Genomic DNA, 21,588 nt, shown 5'->3' on the forward strand with positions numbered 1-21,588 from the left:
CAGGCTTTTAATTAGAACTTGTACCACTTTAGGATTTTCTTTCCATTCACTGAATTTCTGCTGTGTGAGGGCCAACATGATGCTCGTACGAGCTCCTTTCCACACTGATCCTAGTTTTGCATTATTTGATATTTGGACGTCTCTGTGTTACTGAAATGAACAGTCATGCACAGCGTGATGTAGGCAGCATGATGCCACGTTGTTTAGGGACACTTGGACCTTCAGTCTGTCTTGGCAGTTTGGCTGCTGGGGAAGCAGCATAGCCACTGATGGAGGAAAGATGGAGCTTAAAGGATGCATTGGTAGAAGGACCAGGTAAGCTTGAAAGACAGTGGTGAGAGCCTGTGAAGCAGTACTGTTTGAAGGGAGAGAAGACTGGCAAACTGAACTTATGGTGTGTATCTAACAGTGAATGTAAGCCGTAATTAAAGACAATTGTTCTGAGAAGAGAGAATCAGAAAGTTGGTCTTTAGTTTTCAGGTGGACATTAAAGGCCAAAAAAAGTCCTGTTTGCACTCCTGTCCTCTGTTGTTTTCTTGCCGTACAGTGATACAACAAGTTTTGTTGTTAATCTACTCCGTTTCGGTTAGAGGCAAATAAACTTAATGCTTTTGGAGGCTGAAGAGGCAGTAGCTTGGAACATGAAGCTTCTCACCAGGAGCAGTTGTCTTCTCAGTACCTGTGCACTCTGAAGTAGTGTGGCAAAGGGAAGGAGGCTCAAGGTGCTTCACGCTTTCTGCGGTTGCATAGCTTCCCATGCAGATGTGGGCTTTAACAAAGCATATACATGGATGCACATGTGGTGGAAATACGAACAGAAGGATGTGCTAGCCATAATAAATAGAATTGAAGGAGAAACAGAAGAGATTGAAGAAAAACTGTGGAGTCTGGCAAGACTGAAGAAGGAAAGATGTTAAAACTTGCATTGTAAAATAATTTAACTGTTACTCCTGCATGGCTATGAATTTATAATCCAGATCTGTTTTGTTTAAAATACGGTGTTTACACTTACATGATTAAAAGTGAAGTCTGCAGAGTGAATTGTACTCTGGGTTGTGCATTAAAAAGGCAAAATACCCAAATCAAAGTTGGTTGTATAGTGATATGTCTTACCTTATATTAGGAAATGTCCTGAGCTACTATACTATGACATGATACATATCAAATGGTAATTCTCCTTAAAATAATAGCAATAGATACATGTTAATTACACAAATTACTTCTTATTCACCATCAATAACTGATTATTTTTTGCTCAAAAAACAAAGAATCATAGAAATGAATTTTTTCAAGTATGTTGTGTTAGGAGCATAGACGTCTAAAATTTTAGATGTTTTTACAGTACTTTGAAGGATTTTTGTTAAAGAAACATGAAAGTATTCCAAATCTAATTTTAAAGTTTAATTTTTAGTGAGATCTACTTGCCAGTTGTAACAAGACTTTGCTAGTAGTTTTTTCTGAGCCTGTGTTCTGGTTTATAAACCAATAGATCTTTAGCCAGCAAATTTTACACAGTTTTAATGGAATTGACTCAATTTTTCTGCAAGAGTAGTAAATTAACTAATAATATTGGCAAATTGAAATTTATTAGAGCCTATTGTTGGAGTGATGTGATGACTTGTCAGTAATTATAATATCACATGTTACACAAATTCAGTGGTGGGATAGAAAGAGATTTGCTTTGAAGTCCTTGATGAGCTCTCATGTCTTCTGGGTTGCTCTGACATCACAAAATGCATCCTTTCCTGATGCTGTGGCTCACAAGGAATCCTTGGAGGAATTGCAGCAATGCTCTGTAAAGTGAATCTCCTCATAGAACCTCTGCCCATTAAAAAAACAACAAAGAAACCCCAAAACCCATCAACAACAAAATAACAACATGTTAAGCTCAAGAAAGGCTTCTGCATGTTTCTGTATTCCTAAGAGATGTTGTGAAACCTATGCCAAAAATAGACTGGTAAAGGAGTGCCCTGCTTTGTAGCATGGGTGTGGGTTAGTGGTGGTTTTCTGTACCCATTACATGATTATGTAATTTGGGATGTCAGAACAGATCAGCATGAATTTGGAAGTGAAAGAGAACATAAAAACAGAACAGAGAGGCTTGTATCCAGTTTCTAGCATGGTAAGTACATTAGCACATCCTTCTAAAATCAAAATGAGATTGGCCTACTTTTTGAGTTAGGTAGCTGGCTTTGGTTGAATGTGGAACCAGAAGCAAACTAGTGAAGTACTATTACAGCCTCTGAAGCTGATGTGGTGTCTCTGCTGCTGTACAGCTGCGTTGAGAGTTGCTGAATGAGAAATGAGAGAGAAGAGTGGTTTCCAGTATTGTGGGATCCCTGCATGACTTTCCAAAGGCTTCATAAGGTGTTTGTCCCTGTGTTCCAGCTCACTCCTGCACTGAAAGGCACTTTGAGGATTCATTTATTGATTAGTGCAGCAGTGGGACCTTGCAAGTTTATCACTGAGGAGCATAAAGACAAATCATATGTATTAAAGTCTATAGTTGATGAAACAGGAATTTTGATTTCATTTACGGATTACAGAAATCTGTTATATGCAACTCATTAACATACAGTAATGCCACATGCTGCATGTTGTCCTTCCAGTGATGTTCTTCAGCTTAGATCCTTGGCTTGCTCTTTGCTTTCATCTGTATCTTCTTTTAAAGAGCCCTGAATTGTTGTGGTAGGGTATTTTTGGCATTGTTGTGCTTTTTGGTTGGTTGGTGGGTTTTTTGTTTGTTTGTTTGTTTTTTTTGTTTGTGTGTGTGTGGTTTTTTTGTTTTGTTTTGTTTTCTTTTCTTTTTTTACTCACAGAATATTTTGTTTCTCCTCCTCCATGCTATATTTTAATTTTATTTCCTTTTATATACCTGTAAAAGCATAAAAGCCAGCAGAAAAGGTCTGGGCTGGCTGGTGACGCAAATGAGTAGTTTAGTAGTCCTGGCCTCCTTTTGTACTTTTTTGGTTCCATCCTTAGTAATTGTATTATGGCTAAAATCAGCCTTCATTTGGATTGTTTTTATGTGTTTTATAAAGTTTTTTTTCCCTCTGATGTGCAAAAGCGTAGGAATTGTTTTTGTAAATGGAGCTGGATGGATTCAGCTTTGTGGTTTATCTTTGGAAGTTTCTTTGCAAAATTGACTGACAAGAGGCATGGACATAAAGAATCTGAAAACAAGGTATTTAGATGAAATTTCTTAGTGTAATCATTCTGAGAATGCATGACAGAGGTATTCAGGTAATAATTGGGGAAGTTGCTTCACTGTTTTAGTTTGACAGCATCTTTATTAATATACTGGAAGAAGGGGGATGAGATTTCAGTTGGCAAAGTTGAGAGGAAAAGGGAATGAAGGCAATTTTAGCAAAAGTATCAGTTAGAAGTCACCTTAGGTGGTTTGCTAGAAATACATAATGTAGCTGACACAGCTGTACTTCCTTCTCTTTAATGCTGTTTGTTGAAAACACGGTGATTACCATTTTGAAATTTTTGTATGTGCCTTTTTATGGGACATTTGCATTTGAAACTGAAAGTAGACCTATTTAACATAGTGCAGGCAGTACTAGTAGGCTTTTTTTTTTGCTTTCAGTTTAGAAGTACATTTGCTACTTTTTAACATCACAGTATTGCATGATCATTACATGATTCTTGCATGTCCATTCTTCTGGTTACTCTTGAAAATTAGTAACAGTTTTCAATATCCATTTTCTCTATGTATTTTACCAATCCTGATTTATTCTGACTTAAAATTTTGAGCTTCATCTAGCATGAGTAAGTTACTTTCTTCTGAGACCAATAATTAATTACTAATGAAATGAAATTTGTTTAAAAGCTGTACTTGTGCAAAATTTAAACATAATACAGAATGAGGAAAATGTTTTCAATAAGAAGATGTAGATGATTTTCATTCTTATAAAAGTTTAATTTTTTTTTGTCATCTCAGGAAGTTTGATCAGATTCTAATGGAAAAGCTGTGAGAATAATCTGTCAGGTTCTAAAGCATGGTTACCATTTAAACAGATTTTCAAGCTTACCATTGATCCAAATGTAAAGCTAAAAGTGGAATTTATACTTTGTATTATGAGTTGACAGAGTGAAAGTAGTTCGGTTTTTTTTCAGGCCAAGAATATAATATTTTGAATCATTGGCCATTAACAATGTGGCTTTCTAATTCTGGCATATTCGCATGGTCATTGCTGCCAAATGGTTTTCTACAAAGATTCAAAAGTAATTAAAATATTGTATATTAAAGAGCTAACAGTAATATTACATTCCCTCAGTTTAGTCACTTAATGTGGCCTCATTATTTCTTTTCATGGAAGAAAACTGTTTTCAGGAAATTATTTTACTTCAGATAAAGTGTTTTCAAAAGGTATAAAAGTTTTTAAGAGCTGCAGCTTCACATAGATGTAATAAATTTAAATGTGGGTTGGAGCTTAAGCTTCACATTGTCAGACAGTATTTGCTAGTTTTGACCACCAATCATTAGAATTTGCTCTATTACTTTGATTAGTTTATTCTAGCTAATGACTGTGGAACTTGAGTATTTTTCTGTATTTAGAAAACAACTTGAAGATGGAAGGGTCTTTTAAAATTGTAACCAAAAGTTAAATCATTTTTAGTGGGGAAAGTCTTGGATTGCAGCTTCATGTTTTTAGCATCACAGAGAAGTAAAACAGGCTTTCATAGTATAGGGCCTATCTTTGTAAATCAAAGCTGTTTATTCATATACAACATTTTCATCAAAGGTACGTAAAAACAACTTAATGTTACCAGGCTTTGATGCTCATCCTGAATTGCGGTATCAAAAAATGGAATGAAACTGAATTTCCATCAGACTTGACCCATTGCTGTTTGTAATCCTATGGCATAAAGCAGATCAGCCCAAGCAGATTCCTGGTTTTCACTCTTTCATTTGGATAAATTAAAACACCTACCAGTTAAAGTGGAGATCTCTCTTAAAGTGAAGCTGCATTTAAAAATTTTGATGGTTATAGATAACTTTTACCAAGTAAGTAACTTTTAGACATGAAAACTGGTCCGTAAAATTTTGCAGAATGCATTGGAGTTGCATTTGCAAATGTAGAACTTGTTTGAATCAGTAGGTGAAAATGATCAGAGTTTAGCCAAAATGCCATTGGATGGAATTTTCGGAACTCTCTCAGTTGCTCTAGGAAAGTCTGAGTTGCCTTCTAGGAGGTGTCCTATTCTCTGCTTGCATGCTTCAAACCTAATGCCATGTGTGTCACTGAGACACACAAAGCAATCACACGCAGACAAGAGATTTTCGCAGAGGTTCCTCTGATCTAGCTCCCAGCTGAAAGAGCGGAGAGAAGAGACCCCTTTGTTTATTCTTTTACTTTTATACATTTGTGGGTCTAGCAGAAGATTGGCTTTTTGGGGTTTCCACCCCTCAGCCTCAGTGGCCAGACGAATTGTCAGTTACAATTGTTTTCAGGTTAGAAATGTGCAAACAAAGGACAGAGAATGAAAAACAAAGGATTTGTTTATATTACTTCTGTGGGAAAGGTAGAAGAACTGCTCTAATATTCTACAGTAACTAAAAGATCTGACTCCATTTATGAAAATCAAAAGGCTAATAAAGAAACTCAGAAAAACCAGGGTAACACATGTGCTGCCCTTGTAGCCTGGTTGACACAGTATTTGGATGTGATAGAGCTGTGGATGTGTCATTGCTACTTTTAGCAGTGGAAAAATGTGGATCTTGTAGTTCTTTCTTTTATCAGGATGATACAACACCTGTCTCTTGCTCTCCCAGTTGTTTTGTTTGATGACTGTTTAGCTCTATCACTGTTTGGAAAAGTTCTGCTTTACTACCCCTGTAATTTTCTCTAGTTTTAGTGCAGATTTTGCTGAATGGTTGCATGCCAGTTTTTATCTAGAGGAACACCATTCCCTTAGCTATCTGAATTTAGGTACAGGAATAAGTCCAGGGTATTATCTTTTGAGTATGAATGTGTCAGTTATGTGTTTTCAGTCTGTATGTTATTTGTTTTGCTTTATCAGTGTATATATTAACGTGTTTTCCTTAACTGTGATTAAAGTTTTAAAATTCATGTGAACTCTTTACCCATTTAAGTATGTTTTGCTTCACAATCTACATATTTACTTATAGCTGTTGCTTGAATATTCAGAAACGTGCTCATGTAAGGTAACAAATAAGGTGGTAAAGTTGATATCATAAAGTGGATGGTGGTTAAAATTTACTGTGTGATTAAAGGTACAATATTTTTGCTATTTGCTTTTAAACCTGGGCATCTTCTTTAATTTTACGACTTTGAGAATCTTTCAGTCCATTGAAATACATTAATACTATGATATTTGGCAGAAATATTCAAATGAAGGTGTTAAAACCCAATTAACAAACTCTTTTCAAATGCTTTCTTCACTGTCTAAATTGATGTTTGCATTGCACTTCTAATTTGGCACTAACTTTCTTCCTCTGTTGTCACTTTATAGTGATAAAATCAATATTGGTAATTTAGCTAAGAGTTGATATATTTGGTTATTTTAAAACTGCCTAAAACCAAGGTAGTCCAATATAATTTTCTGTAAAAAACCATTACGGATTATCTTAACAGTAACCCTTGTCTGTTGGGAGTTGTAGCTGTCTTCTTATTTTACCTAACTTGTTTAGACACTTTTGAGAGGTATTCTGCAGATTACTTAATAAACTAAAGCCTATAATTTAATAATCTTCAAGCTTTTCAGAGTGTTCATGTAATAATTGATTTTATTTCTTGGCTTAATGTAATTTTTGTTCCACTCCTGTAATTTGTAGTTGGCTGTCCAATTATAAACTTTTTGCGTTTTGAGCTCTAACGGGGATTTTTTTTTTTCCTAACCCTCTCTACCCCAAATCAAACAAAAACCTCACCTCAAAACAAACACTACAATCCCAAACTACAAAACCATTTGCACTGATTTTAATAGAAATTAAAAATTGCTCGAGTGTTTGTTCCATGTACTAACAAATACTGATGATTGACCATCATTCTGCTTCAAGTTTTTTCTGTGGCACCAAATTAGACTTTATTAAGGGTGCTAGATAAATGAAAGAGGTAATTAAAGCAGAAGTTAGCGTCACAAAAAACCTGAACATACAGATCTATTTGAAATAGAGGCAGGCATGACTTTTCTAGTAGGAATAATTTTTACTCCTTTAATTTGAAATTGCTAGTTAGTTTGCGATGAAATTGCTGAAGTCATGAGGGAACAGTCTGTGCAGCTGTGGCATTGCTTTCTCATTGTCAAGTCTGTTCTCCACCTTGTAATGTAAAGCTTATGGAAAGCCTTGTGCAAAATGTTGTATGAATTTGTAGACCAACTGCTCATATGGAAAGCTTGCTATGCCACTTAAGACATAAGCTAAAAACACGTCTAAATTTGTTCATGCAGACCAGCTTCCAGTATTCTTTGTTCTTGTCAGTAAGCTGTATGTACCTTAAAAATGTCCCCTGTACTAGTAGGCCTTTCTAGAAAGTGTTTTCTACTAAATAGGCACTCTCCGTCCCTTCTCATCTAAAATAAACATTTGATTTATTATTTTTTTTAAACAGACACCAAATCCTTCTGCAAGTGAGTTTATTCCTAAAGGAGGCTCAACCTCCAGGCTGAGTAATGTATCCCAGTCAAGTATGTCTGCCTTCTCTCAAGCCTTGTTCTCTCACCCCTCCATGGGAAGTCCTGCTACTGCTGGGTTAGCACCAGGTAAGTTGAGAGTAATGGTTTCTAGTACAGTGGTGTGTTTTGTCAAACATAACCCTATATATATATATAGTTACCAGATTTATTGGGTATAAATGTAGCTACCTCCTAATTTAGCTCTTAATTTTAAGGCAATCGTTAAAAAGCAGAGGAACTTTGGATTTATATTCCAGTAGTATGGAAATGACAATGCAGGCTGTGAAATCTGCTCAGCCACTGCAGCATTGAAATGAACAACTTAACGCTGCTCTTTTTGAGGAAAGGGTTGCTGAGTTATCACATAGTGTGTCCTAAGTGGTTCCTGCCAGAGCAGTACCTGAAGATGATTTAAACTACCCATAGTTTAGAAATGCATGGTATGCAATGCGTATGATCTTGGTTTACTACACACCAATGTGCTCTTTTTGTTTTGTTTCTAGATTGTGTGATATAGAAGTAATTTTTTGCAGTATTAATGAGTGCATATGAGGACTTAAAAATCTGGATTAAAAACACAAAGTAGAAGACAAGCTAATTCGATAATACTGTACCTTGCAAAATAGTATTAATTTTTATTGTATTTGTCACATGTAATCTAACTTTTAAGACCAATTTATAGTTATTTCCCAGGTTTAAAACTCTTTCTGAAATGTGCTTCATGCAGTCATGTAATTGAATGACAGGCTTTTTTACACATTTAATAAGTTCAAGCCCTTCATGCATCTTTTAGTTTTCTGTTCGTAAGATGTTAACTTAATTCTAACAATTTTGTTTAAATAAAATTAAAATATTTTTAATATGTAGCCATCAGCAAATCTGGATATTCCCACTGCAGATTCTTTAATGAGTTTCTGTATGTACTTAAACCTCCAGTAGTCCCTTGTGGCTACTGAGAAGCATTAGGTAATTGCCAAAAGACAGACGGACACATGTTTTAAACGATTTTTTTAAACATCTGTTGGCAGTTACCATTTATTAAAATATACGTCAGTCTTTATGATGCTGCTGTCACTGTGACACACTAAAGTAGCCTCTCAAGGCCTCAGTAGAAGCCAGCATTTAGTTTGCATGCAAAAACATACCAGAGCAAGCTGGGAAAGGGATTGATACTTCTGCTGCCCAAATGAACGTGTTGTGGTACTGTGTCTGCTTGATCCTATATTGTGCTGTACCGTCTTATTGGAAAACTGTTGTGTTTATATGCCTCTCAGCCTTGTCACCTGGATTGAAAAGTGTATAAAGGATTAAATAGAATACAGTAAAATGATCTGCTTTTGGAAAGTGTCCAGTGGGGTCTCAGAGGGATCCTTCACAGTCCAATTTCTTTACTATCTGTAAGTAATACTCGAAAGGATAAGTAACACTGATGAAAGAAGTTCGCACAACAATTTCAGCTCCTAGCAATAAAGATACCAATGCTGCATACTTTCTAGCCTCAAATACTATTGTTTGTTTATGGACAAGAGGGATGGGGGAATATTCCTAAGAACTAACTTCAGGCAGAGTTGGCTTCTTTCCCTGCTCTTCCTGTATAACTAAAATGAAAATATAGTTCAAAGCAGGCATCTTCACTGGATTCTCTGAATTTTTCTTCTCTCACTGAGTGCAGAATTCTCTGAACCTAAGTGTCCTATGTAAATACTGCTCACAGTAATTTATTTTTATTTAAATGTCAACATTAAAGCTGTCAACAGGATCCATCCACAGAAATTCCTGTTACCTCAAGGTCAGCTAGGAGGTGCTCTTTCTAAAAAATTAGACTCTTAAATAAGAAAGCAGTATCTTTGTGTATGAAAACTTCACCACTTAGATCATGCTGGATAACAGAATAAAAAAATATTGAAACACATTGTGAAGTTGTCATGAAAAAATGGTTGAGATATGTTAGCTTTCAATAAGTGAAAACAAATTCAAATGAAACCTTTATCAAGGGTTCATAAGAATTTTCCTTTGAATAATGATAAGTCTCCTTCTAGTTAAAGGCTGCATACTCTGCAGTAGAATAACATTCCAGATTTAAGTATTTATGTGAGATTGAGATTGCTCATTGTAATTTACAGGGTACTGGAGGAAATCAAAATTTCATGAGAAATAAGGAAATGTAGTAGGAGTATTTAATATTTCCATAGTTTTATTCACCATAACAAAGTAGGTAAATTTTGAAAGCAGTCATTTGATTTCCTTTTTGATGATGGAAAAATGTAAGTTCTTTCACATATCTAATGTCTGAGATTTCCCTAAAGGTAGGTGTAAATCAAAGCCACTTTTGACATCTAGTATTTCTTGTCCTTGGAAAATATTTGTTCTGCCGGTTTTGTTAACAGTACTGCAGAAATACTGAAAAATATGTCAGGGAAGCCTAAAATACTTCAGTGGATAACTTGTTTGATCTATGCCTGATGTATCAATTAGGATGTAGCATGGAAGGAGGTTATTCCTACATTCACATGTTTACTTACGTAAGTGCTTTCTAGGGTAATCTCAACACAGGGTCGTGTTCATCTTGGTGGCCTTTAATAGAATATGGGAATAGAGTGATATAAAATGCCACTTACACAAGCGATAGAAGAAAATTGTTTCACTAAGGAGTTGTAAACAGATCTCGTTTACCATTTCCAAACTCTTTTTCCATAAACTCACTACCTTATTGCTCCTCCCTTTCCTTGCTAGCAAACACACCATTTGTCATTTGTGTGGGAAACTTAGTAAAAATTTGACCATCTTCAAATAGCACTTTTGCTAACAAGCTTATCTTGCTCAGTCCAGTGTAGCTTTATTCGAGTATTAATGCTGTTAAAATATGCAACACAGTGTATGAAAGAAATTAACGAGCGTCACTGAAGTGATAAGACATCATCGCTGTGTTGAACTTGAGAGAGAACAGATGTATAGCCCCCAGTAGCAAAAAATATCTGGGTTATACCTAAAGAATGATGTGTTTTTCACTGATGGAAGCGACAGCAAATTGTTGTTGCTTCTGTATTTAGTCCAAGTCAGGTTCTGAGCTTATGCAGAATGTAGAAGATCCCATTTCTGCTGCCAGTCTGAACCTGCAGGCTTAGGAGCCAGGAGTGCGAAGGTGTTGTGCTTGTGTCCAGTTGACGCATCTCCATTTGTGGTGAGCTGCAGGAGTGTAGTTCTCAGAGCCCACAGCCCCAGCTGGAGATGGAGCACTTCCAGCTGAGGTGGTTTGTGTGGCTGAAGGCCCCAAGAGCTTGTTCCAGCGTCCTGGATCAGATAGGGTACAGATGAAGTTCTGCAGCCATTTTGGAGTAATGTAAGAACAGAAGAAGGTTAAGAGACTAAAATTATCTTTTTTTTCTCCAATTTAAACTGAAGAGGAAGAATTGATGACTCAACTTGTTTAGGCAATTAATTAACTTGAAAATGCATAGCTACAATGCTAATGACCTGGCAGAAGACTTACAATAAAAAGAAATAGTTAATGAATTTAAGTTCTTGAAATCATCTGATATTATAATATATTTTGTTTTGTCATCTTCAAAATTTACCTAGTAGTCTGGGGTATCTTTGAAGTACAGAACATTTAAGTGATTAAATACTAAATGTTTATTTTTTTGACCTCTGAATGTGTTATAAGCATTAGAGGCATAGGGATATGGTTGTAAATTAGCAAATTTGTAGGCAAAACTTAAAGGGTTTTTTTAACCTTTAATGTTGTAGGCCAGCTGATTTACATATACAAGCTTAATGAAGTCCTGCCTAAGTTGTGATTTCTCATTAAATCAAATAGTTGTAGATACTGAGTCATTCAGCGATCATGCTTAATGCCCTTCGATTCTGATTTTATTTGTGTGAATTCTCAGATTCAAAATGTAACATAGCTTTTAATTCAAATACATTGTGCGCTACAAAGTTTTATTAGAAACATTAATCTCATAAAATGTCTTTGAGCATTGTCTCAAATGTGTGTCAAAGTCTGCCGTTTCCCTTTCCTCAGTCACAATGAAACTTCAAAAATAAAAAACAGGGCAAGAAATGGAAACAGAAGAATAAAGAGGGATATGTAAGTATGATCTCTCTCTTTATGGAAAAAGAATAGTATCTGGAGCTGCAGGTGTGTGTAGGTAGCCTACACAATTGCTATGAATTTTGGGGAAAGATCTTCAAATTCCACAACCATTTCTATGCTGGTGTGACACAATGACAGCTGCGTACTGTTCCACCTCTTTTTAGATGTAAAGGTGGAAGAAGCCCTTTCCCCTTGCAGTTCATCTTTTAAGATTGTATCTGACTTCTTCATTTAAGTATATTAAGATGCCCCAAGACAAGGAGTGAAGAGCTGCCTTTGCTGGTAGAAAAATCTCAGGAGGGACAGTTTGAAACAGGCTTTTTGATGTTTGTCATAGTATTCCTCTTGGCATTTGAATTTTAATATAGGGGAATCTTGAACTCTTTCATAGGGAAAGCTTAATGTTACTCGTCAAGATCCCTGATATGAGAGAGAGAAATGTATACGTGTGTATATATATACACCCATGTGTGTATATATATGTAAATCATAAGTAGATTTTTAAAAGCTCATTTTTTCTTAGGCTCTTAAGTGAATAGGTGTTTATATAAGCTGTGCTGTTAAAATCCACCTAATTCTGTGAGGTGTGGTTCTGTTGTTACTACTATATGTTTAGTAACATCTTCTTCCTTGAGTATGAGTCAGTAGGAATATATAATCACTTGTTAATATAACTATTTTCCTCTAATTCTATTTATTATGATTAAATATTAATTTTAGTATGCTTTTAACTGATTGAAATACTAATTAAGTTGGTGATATCTGTTTGAGTTTATGCACTCTATTAGCTGCCTTAAGTACTTAAATATCCATCTGTTTCACTGTATTAAGAATTTTTCCTTTTTTTGTTGTTGTTACACTGGGCTTTCAATAGTTATTTAGATTGTGCAGAATGTAATGCAAGTCTTTCAGATAAATCTATCACCTTCAGTATTTGTTGTCTCAGCTTGTCCATACCCACCATGACACTAGGAGAAACACTCTTGTAGCATGTGTAGCATTATTCCAGTAGAATAGAACCAAACTCTAGTCAAGCTGCTTTCATCTCCTGAGCTCACTATGCATATTGGCAAATGAGGAGGCCATATGTTCTGCCTGCCAGATGATTTTCAGTGAACTCTGTGTCCTTTCAAAATGAGACCTAACTAGAGTGGAAGGCCATCTGAAAGAATTTGTGTAATGCTGTGATCCTTTTCTTTCAATCTTTCATTAATACCTGTGCAAAGACATTAAGGATTTATGTGTGTAACTATTCTTTGGCAGGAATAATTTTTTTTTTAAAGTAAACCTTAAAGTAGAAATTGTTTTAAATTATATCTGTAAAAACCACTAGAAATCTTTTTTTTTCACAGTATAATTTCAGTGAGTTGTAAGTCTTCACTTTTCTGTAAGATATTAGTTACAGTCTTGTACATATAGTGTTTATTTTAAAGCAGAGAGGTCTTCGGTTATTTTTCCATCAGTATATATGAAGGCTGCTGAGTTTTTATTTCATGAGCCCTAGAGCTGGCTGTTTTATTGAGTTATTCTTGAAGCCAGTTATTCCTGTCTGGGTTGAGATAATGTGCTTGCAAGGACTTCAGTTAATACTGTTTTATTGGAATAGAGTGAAAAAGACATGTCAGTAACTTTCCATAGATGAAGAGAACTCTGAGATATGATAAACTGTAGAGTTGCTTCAGTTTAATGTCCACTTTAATCATCCTTTGACTTTTAATACTAATACATTGTTTCCTTTGAAATTGATCTTTTCCCCCACTGGATTAAGAATGTATTTGTGTTTTGGTCTTTTGTTAAAAACGTAACAATGTTTACAGTAGCTGTTGAAATATTGACATATTACTCAGTCACTCAAGGTAACTTCTACCTTAATGAAAACTTACTTTCTTTTGTAGAATAAATTGGTGCTTTCAAAATATGTAACATTTTACAGTCATACAGGTAATTTCTAAACAGATTTTTAGGAGACTGTTTATGTTACCATCTAGCAGTGCCCATTATAATTAACTTTTTAAGTTAATATACTAATCAGCAATATTCTACAGTATTGCTTATCTACAAGATGTGTGTACACACATGTACATGTATTAATAAAAAGAAAAGTTCTGGCCTAGAAAAGTGCAGACTTTTTTCCTTTTATATTCTTAGATTTTACACTTCTATTAAAAAAATAAATTACTTAAAAGACCCAATTAAAAAGAAAGGCATATGATTTTACCGCAGTTGCATTTTAAACATCTTGTTCATTTTGTTGGAACTATTCGCTTTTCAGGAACAAAAGAGAATTGTGCTGAATTAATAAACATGGTTTTTGAGATGTCAAAGGAGTAAATGAGAGGAGCTAAATGAAAGGCTACATATATTCTGTTAATATCATTACGATAATATCTCGTCAAAGTAATTTTTCCCAACTGCTTACTTGTTAATACCAAAACTTATTTGCTTTTTTCTTTTGTTTTAAAAAATCAAAAAAAAAAAAAAAATGTAGGAGGGATGAGATTACTTTCGGGACATGATACGAGTGTGAAATCACTCCTACACATTGCTGATGATGCATTTTGAAAACTCTGCATACAGTAACTCGTGATTGAAGTTAAATAAACTAGTTTATGTAACTAAAAAGTGTGTATGCAAAAAAAACCCAAAAAACTCTTGGTTTCATTAGATGGGTATTTGCTTAAATTACGCTGGTTACTAGAGCTTATGGATTTAATTTATCAATTATCTGAGTGATAACTAACAATTCTTAATTAGAGAAGATGTCTCAGCTGTCAATAGAATGTTAAATATGAAAGCTGTGTATCTTCTTTCAAGAAAAAAATTTAGTATAATACTATTCTGACTATAGAAGAGCAAGTACATCCCAGTCTGAACTGAGCAATAATAAGTTTCAAAGATGTTTTCCTTGGTGTTAATCTGAACACCTGAATATGTCAGATCTTCTGCTGGTAAGTAACTCAGCAAGGAGGTTTTGTTGAAGGATTATCTCTTCCTCAGCAGTACCCTGGAATGTCTATTTTTACACCTAATTTTTATAAATAAGCAAATCTGAGAATTCGGCATGCAATAACTATTGAAGTAATTAGACTGTTTTGTAACTAAAAAGTGTGTATGCAGAAGTTACCCTTGTTTTTCTCATTGATGACCTTTGTTTAGAAGAAGAGTTTCTCAGGCATCAGTGGAGTTGCCCCTGTAATGTTGAAGGTGGACACAAGCCAATAAAATAATTCTAATAAATTAGAAAATCCCAACAGGGATGTTTAATAGACTTCCTATCTTGAGGTGTTATCTATCTTTACATATTAAATACATCTTTTGAAGGATGACTTTTGAATATAATAATTGCAGGAAAATAGGTAATTGCTCCCCTGAAGTTGTTAATAGTAGCATCTTGTATATTATTAACACACTTATTTGTGTGCTGTATTAACTGGAGACGTTCATTGCTGTGGAGTTCTAATAAAAGGTCCATGCACGATTAGGTGAAGTGAGTTACAGCTAAGCAAACTCCATTGACTGCTCATGTAACTGTTAAGTAAACACTCACATAGTCATTAATATTTTATCTTTTTGCAGTTGAATGAACTATCTTTTAGACCCAGCATTATTTTGACTTGTCTTCCCCTTTCAGCTACTCTTATGTTTTTCATTTCAGTTCTTCATGTGTATATAGTAAGTTTCCAAGCCCTATCTCTCTACACTAAGCAAAGATTCTTGGGAAAATAATATCTCTTCCATCACACTCTTTTACTATTTTATGTTTCAAGGATTTCTATATCTATATGAAGAGTTAAGTGTCTCCCCTGCTCAGAATATTGTTGGTAGTGAAGGCTGCTTTTCTGAAATTGCTAAATTTTTTTTGATGACAGATTTGATCAAGAATATCTTCTTGTGTTTCTTTAAGGAATGTCCCTGTCAGCAGGATCTTCTCCTCTTCATTCTCCCAAAATAACTCCTCATACATCTCCTGCTCCTCGAAGAAGAAGTCATACTCCTAACCCAGCAAACTATATGGTGCCTACTAGTGCCTCTGCGTCTGTCGCTAACGCTGTCTCCCAGCCTCCATCTACTGGCCAGGTGATCCAGAAGGAAACAGTGGGTGGAACAACATATTTCTATACTGATACAACTCCAGCACCTCTCACAGGAATGGTACGTTGGCTTTCAATACCCAACTGTCTGGAGTTTTTAAGTGCTGAGTTGGTTGATACTACAGATGTTATTTTTAATGCTGTAAACCACTTATTCTGTATGAAGATTAGGCCTTTTAGTTATTTTAGTTGTTCTCCAACAATCGCTGAAATATAAGGACCAGAGAATTTTTTATATATTTTTTCATGTACAGCTGTGTAGAGCTTTTTGGAGTTTTAACACAGGAACAGCAAGAAAGCGTTCTGTATATCTCAGTGGATACAAGCATAATGAGAAAACATTAAGAAGTCAGGGTGGTTTTGGTTTTTTTTTTTTGATAGGTTATATAGCTCTTATATCTACAGTGATGGGGAAAAGGCAGAGCTGTCAAAATAACTATGTACATACATATACATATATATCTCCTTCTCCCTTGAAATTGTTGAAGTGAATACCACATAAAAAATCATAACATATCTGACAATGTATTTGTAACTTGTACTGTCCATGAAGATTGCATAGTTCTGTAGTTTGAACTGAAAGAGTGAGAAAACTCTTCATTTACCTTACCCTTAAAGACTTTAAAAAGCTTCTTGAAATATTTTATTTCTAGGTTTTTCCAAACTACCACATCTACCATCCAGCTGCTCCTCATGTTGCTTACATGCAACCAAAAGCAAATGCACCTTCCTTTTTCATGGCAGATGAGCTCAGACAGGTAAGATAGTAGAGAGTTTAAAGGAAAAATGCGTACCTTGGTAAAAAATAGAAAATTGCTAATGGTAGAGGAGGAATAGAAACTTACAATCTGTGCAGTCAGTTTTCCCAGTGGAGAATTTGAAAAAGCAAATCTTGTAGTAGGTGAAGTACAGCAGAGAGTGGGGGTGAGTTACAACATGTATGACTGCAATCTAATCTGCATGTCATGATTTACTATTTAGCTCAGTACTATCACTGATGTGATTTTTTTGGTGTGCATGGGTTTATTTTTGTAGCATTATTTTAAGCTGCAATGCTATTCAGTTTTAAAGTCTCCCACTGAAATGAGAGTGTATGCAGTGTATGTTGGTTGAAGAGCTCTTCTCAGGGCTCATCATCTCAAGGCTGGCTGTGAGTGTTATTAATTTCAGCTTTACTGTAGTAGGTACCTTTGTCAGTGCCAGCTATAACAAATGCCTTCTGAAGCTCCTTCAAGAATTTAGGTATTTTATCATTCAAATTTTCAAGCTGGTGGTCTTCTGACCCTCTCTGCCCTAGACACTTGCATCAATTCTCTATTTTAGTATGGATAGCTAGTACTTCAAAGACAGCGTTTTTTAAATTATCAACAATAATGAGCTAAGTTATGATGTTCAAAACTTAACTTAATTTTTCCTTAAGGAACTCATCAACAGACACTTAATAACTATGGCCCAGATTGATCAGGCTGATATTCCTGGTAAGTGTTTCTCAAAACTCTAAACAGTGATCATGTTTTTCTGCAACCATCATCTATATTAATAAAATCTTGCAAAAAATGCCACCTGATTTTATTTCTTCATGGATCTTTACTCACTAGCCTGAGCCGTGGTTAACCAAATGCAAAATTCAAGAAATATGAATTATTCTTTTGTCTTCTATTGTAATTTTCTTCTGTTTTGAAACTCCTTAATGGTTAGGAATCCTTCAAATTGCTGAGAAAGGAAAAACCATTAAGGCAGTAGAGCCTTGTGAAGAACCGTATTTTGTATTACTTTGTAGATATTAGGTATGTCTTTAAATGATGCATATATTTTTCAAAGGTTGGATGTAAACTAGCAAAGCAGTTTGTTTTGAAGTGACTGGGCTGGTATATCAGAGAAGGCTTTGTACTAGCTGTCGGGCAAAAGAACTATATACTGTTTCCTGTGACTTGGCTTTTGGGGAGTCTACATTATTCAGCTTGATTTGAACAGTTTTTGCTTGCTGTATTTTCTAAATGTGTGCATAATATAATAATGATGCATTTAAAAAAATGCAGTTTAGTGTTTTAATCCAGATGAAGTGCCGGGTAATCTTTTAATCTGATTTGTAAACCTTTAGCACTTCTCTCTTCCTAATTTCTAAACCAGTATTTTAAAACACATGAGACTGATACTTGCCTTTTTTTTTTTCCCCTGATATAAATGGGGTTCTTACTATGGTATGAAGTCTGCATGGAAATTGGTGCTTATTATTGAATCAGTGTAGGAAAATCTCCTAAGATATATCATTCATGGGATGAATTTCTAAGGTGAATGAAAAAATGGCAGATGGGGCTGTGCATCTATTCTGTTGATTTTATTTGGTGTAACACTTTTTCTGAAAACAGTAATTTCAGCTCTGTGGGATCACTTCTAGGAACCTACCAATGTGTTGGTATTAAAGCAAAAACAGTGAATTTTAACTTCACATGCACTTAAAAGATGGTGGAGATAAATTTATGTATTTGGGTATCTATTAGTGAAAGTAATATTAATTTTCTCTGCTACTCAGTAACTTTCTCAAAGTCGGCTGAGGCCTGATGTGTTTCTGTGTCTGAACTGATTTTAGCAGTTCCTGCGGAAGTGGACAGCTACCACAGTCTCTTTCCTTTGGAACCACTGCCACCGCCCAATCGGATACAGAAAACGAGCAACTTTGGGTACATTACATCGTGCTATAAAGCTGTAAATAGTAAAGATGACCTGCCATATTGCCTTCGGAGGATACATGGTGAGAAAAATTGAGTTGTCTCAGTAGGACTAGCATTTCTAAGCATGCCAGTCATATTTTAATGTCTGGTTTTTTTCTCAGCGGTTTCAGACAAAATGTTAAAGTAAAAATTTCTCATTCTAAACATTATACTTTAAAACCATGCGTTTCATTTTTTTTTCCTAGGTTTTCGTCTTGTTAACACAAAGTGCATGGTATTGGTTGACATGTGGAAAAAGATTCAGCACTCAAATATCGTAACTTTGCGTGAAGTGTTCACCACTAAAGCTTTTGGAGAACATTGTAAGTTTTTCTTCTTTCTTTTCCGCTTTCCTACTCACTCCAGCTGATGTGTTGATACTTTTTTCAAATGTGCTTGAGTTAATAAATATCACCTCTTTCTGTTTTTAAGCTTTAGTGTTTGCATATGATTTTCATGCTGGAGGAGAGACTATGATGAGCAGACACTTCAATGACCCTAGTGCTGATTCCTATTTCACAAAGCGGAAATGGGGTAAGGAAGCCACGCTGTCATATAATACTTCTGTACACTGTTTCCAATACTTCAGCAGTAAACCTCTGGTCAAGAGTAGTTGTTCAGCTTAATTTTTGGCTAATCAGTTCTGTCATACTGAATGATTGATATGAGAGAACTCTTTTTCACCTCCTCTTTGTAAATTTTTTAAAGTTATCAAACAGGTGTAAAAATTGATGTCAGCATGTAAGGGAATTACAGCTCTTTGAAAGAAAAATAAGTTGGAACAAAATTGGGAGCCAGGAGCTCTGGTGTCCTTATTTCAGGTCTGTCACTAGATAACACCTAACATTTAATGATGACTCCAAAATTCGAAAGATTTGCTATGCCAATTTGATGCTTGCTGTTTAGGTGTCCTACCCTTCTATTTTCCTCCTCACTATGTATTATGATGAATAACTAGACAGTATTTTATTTGATGGTTTGAAATGTGAAGTACTAGTTAAGACAAGAAATGGATTGAAATATCCGTGTACCATATTCTTTTCAGACACCAACTTCACATCTTAGGTCTGCATTTTTTTTTAATCACGTTTATACATTACTTCAATGGGGTCACTAAAACAACATCAACATTCTTCAAATCTGCCTCAGGATGGTCTGTGTCTCGTCAAGTAGCACAGTAGAGCTCATGTACTTGGGGCTAAAGCTTGTTCCCCTCCAGAACAGTGTGCTGTCAATCATCCTTCCTGTTAGGACCAGTTCATGACCCCTGCAGTTTGTAAAACTGGAAACAAAAATTTGGAACAAAGTAGTGCCATGCTGAGAAAGAGAGGTGGTTACTGCTGAATGGAATCAGAGAGACTTAAGGTAGAAAAATACCCCACAGAGTTTTTTTGGACTGACTCCTTGCTTGGTGCAGGACCACCCTTGAAACTGTATCCAGCATTAAGGATACAGATTAAGGACTGTGAAGTAGCCTGGTTTTTTTGTTTTTTTTAAGTTAGAGCAGATCTTCCCTAAATGTCTTTAGGCTCCCAGCATATGAAGAGAAGAAGAAGTTAAGTTTTTTTTTTCTTTCTTCTATCTTTTGAAATTGGAGCTTTTAGCTGTGAATTCAAACTGTTTCAAAGGCTGAGATGTAAAACTTCACTTGGCTATCTCTTATATCAGAGTATAGTAGTTTGGTAGTGTGTGAATATGTTCAAAGGCTTGAAGAAAACCATATATACATTCAAAGACTTGTAATTCAAATACCTTACATATTGCATAATTCTCACTGACTTTGCAATGAGCTGACCAGTATAAGTGGAGGTGGAACTTGATTTCCACCACTGATTTTGGCGGTAACATCTCAGATGGAGGAAACCCTAGTTTGATGTGTCATACTTGGTGGCAAATGAGAGAGTGCAATTACAGTTTCAATGAGCCTGATGTGAAACTAATTTGGTGAGATAAAACTGGAAGATTTGCTGCCAAGTTAATGGCTGTTATGTGCAGGACTAGACTTCTGAGTGTTTTCCAGTCATGGTTTTCAATTTCCGTGTAAATCGGTCCTTGTTATGTTTTTATATCTCTCTAGAGAATCATAGAAGAATGATGTTTGTTCTAGATAAAATAATAGAAGTTACAGTAAAATTCTTGGGAACACATTCATTTGTCACACTGGAAAATAATTAAGTTGTGATCCTATAAAGGGCAGTCATGTCTCATTAATCTACCAAAGTTCTTTAAAGAAAGATCCAGTAGATAAGACCTTGGAGTTTTCAATGAAGTCCAACAGAGTCTTTAAAAGAACCTAAGTAGTCATGTGGCAGAGAAAGTTCTCAGTTAGGGTAATGACTGGTTAGAATATTGGAAATAAAAAAGTGAACAGTGAAGATCACTGACGGGTCTCACAAGAAGAGTCCTGGGAGTTGTATTTCTTAACACATTCATTTGTTTGCTCTGAAGATAAATGGTCTGTCAAAGTTTGCTGGTAATACTAAATTATTTGGATTGTTAAAAACAAAGGCCAGTTGTGACTGATTGCAGAAGGATCTTACAAGACTGGAACTCTTACTGATGATCTAGCAGATGATGTAATAATGTAAACCAATGTGATCAAACGGAAAGTGTAACTAGCTTTAAACATGAAATGATGGCCTCTGTTGTGACTGTTGCCACTCAGTAATAGGTCTGGGACCACAGTTAAGTCTATTGAGGAGAATATGTCCTCATGCTGAATAGCTGTAAATAGGAAATAGGTTGATGTAGCTTATTAAGAAAAGAGCAACAAAATAGTAGACATTGTATTGAAGTACTGTATTGTGTGCTGATAGACTCTTACCTGTAGCTGTGGCCCTCCTCATGTATTTTGAAGGGTGTAGAAGAGCAGCAAAGAAGTTGAGGAGACAGGGATGATCAAAGGTGTGGAACAGCAAAGTGGAATAATGCTTTTCATGCTTGTAAAGATGGAAAGGAAGATAATGGGGTTAAAAATGACTGGAATATGGTCTGGAAAGTCATCTGGAATAATGAAGAAATGAATAAAAAATGTTTATTATTT

The 21,588-nt window shown here is 35.3% G+C and overlaps 1 protein-coding gene across 3 annotated transcripts in view; it reads left to right on the top strand.

Annotated features, from left to right (window-relative positions):
* The window catches only part of PAN3 (poly(A) specific ribonuclease subunit PAN3), a 79,928-nt gene that overhangs the window by 35,762 nt on the left and 22,578 nt on the right, over positions 1–21,588 (top strand). For all 3 annotated transcript variants that reach the window (XM_040054592.2, XM_040054593.2, XM_040054594.2), the window contains 7 exons: positions 7,584–7,734; positions 15,648–15,895; positions 16,488–16,592; positions 17,255–17,312; positions 18,425–18,586; positions 18,752–18,868; positions 18,978–19,079. In XM_040054592.2, the coding sequence (XP_039910526.1) occupies positions 7,584–7,734; positions 15,648–15,895; positions 16,488–16,592; positions 17,255–17,312; positions 18,425–18,586; positions 18,752–18,868; positions 18,978–19,079 (943 nt within the window). The remainder of the gene's footprint in view (positions 1–7,583; positions 7,735–15,647; positions 15,896–16,487; positions 16,593–17,254; positions 17,313–18,424; positions 18,587–18,751; positions 18,869–18,977; positions 19,080–21,588) is intronic.

Source organism: Hirundo rustica, chromosome 2, assembly GCF_015227805.2.
Source record: "Hirundo rustica isolate bHirRus1 chromosome 2, bHirRus1.pri.v3, whole genome shotgun sequence".
NCBI classification, from domain to species: domain Eukaryota; kingdom Metazoa; phylum Chordata; class Aves; order Passeriformes; family Hirundinidae; genus Hirundo; species Hirundo rustica.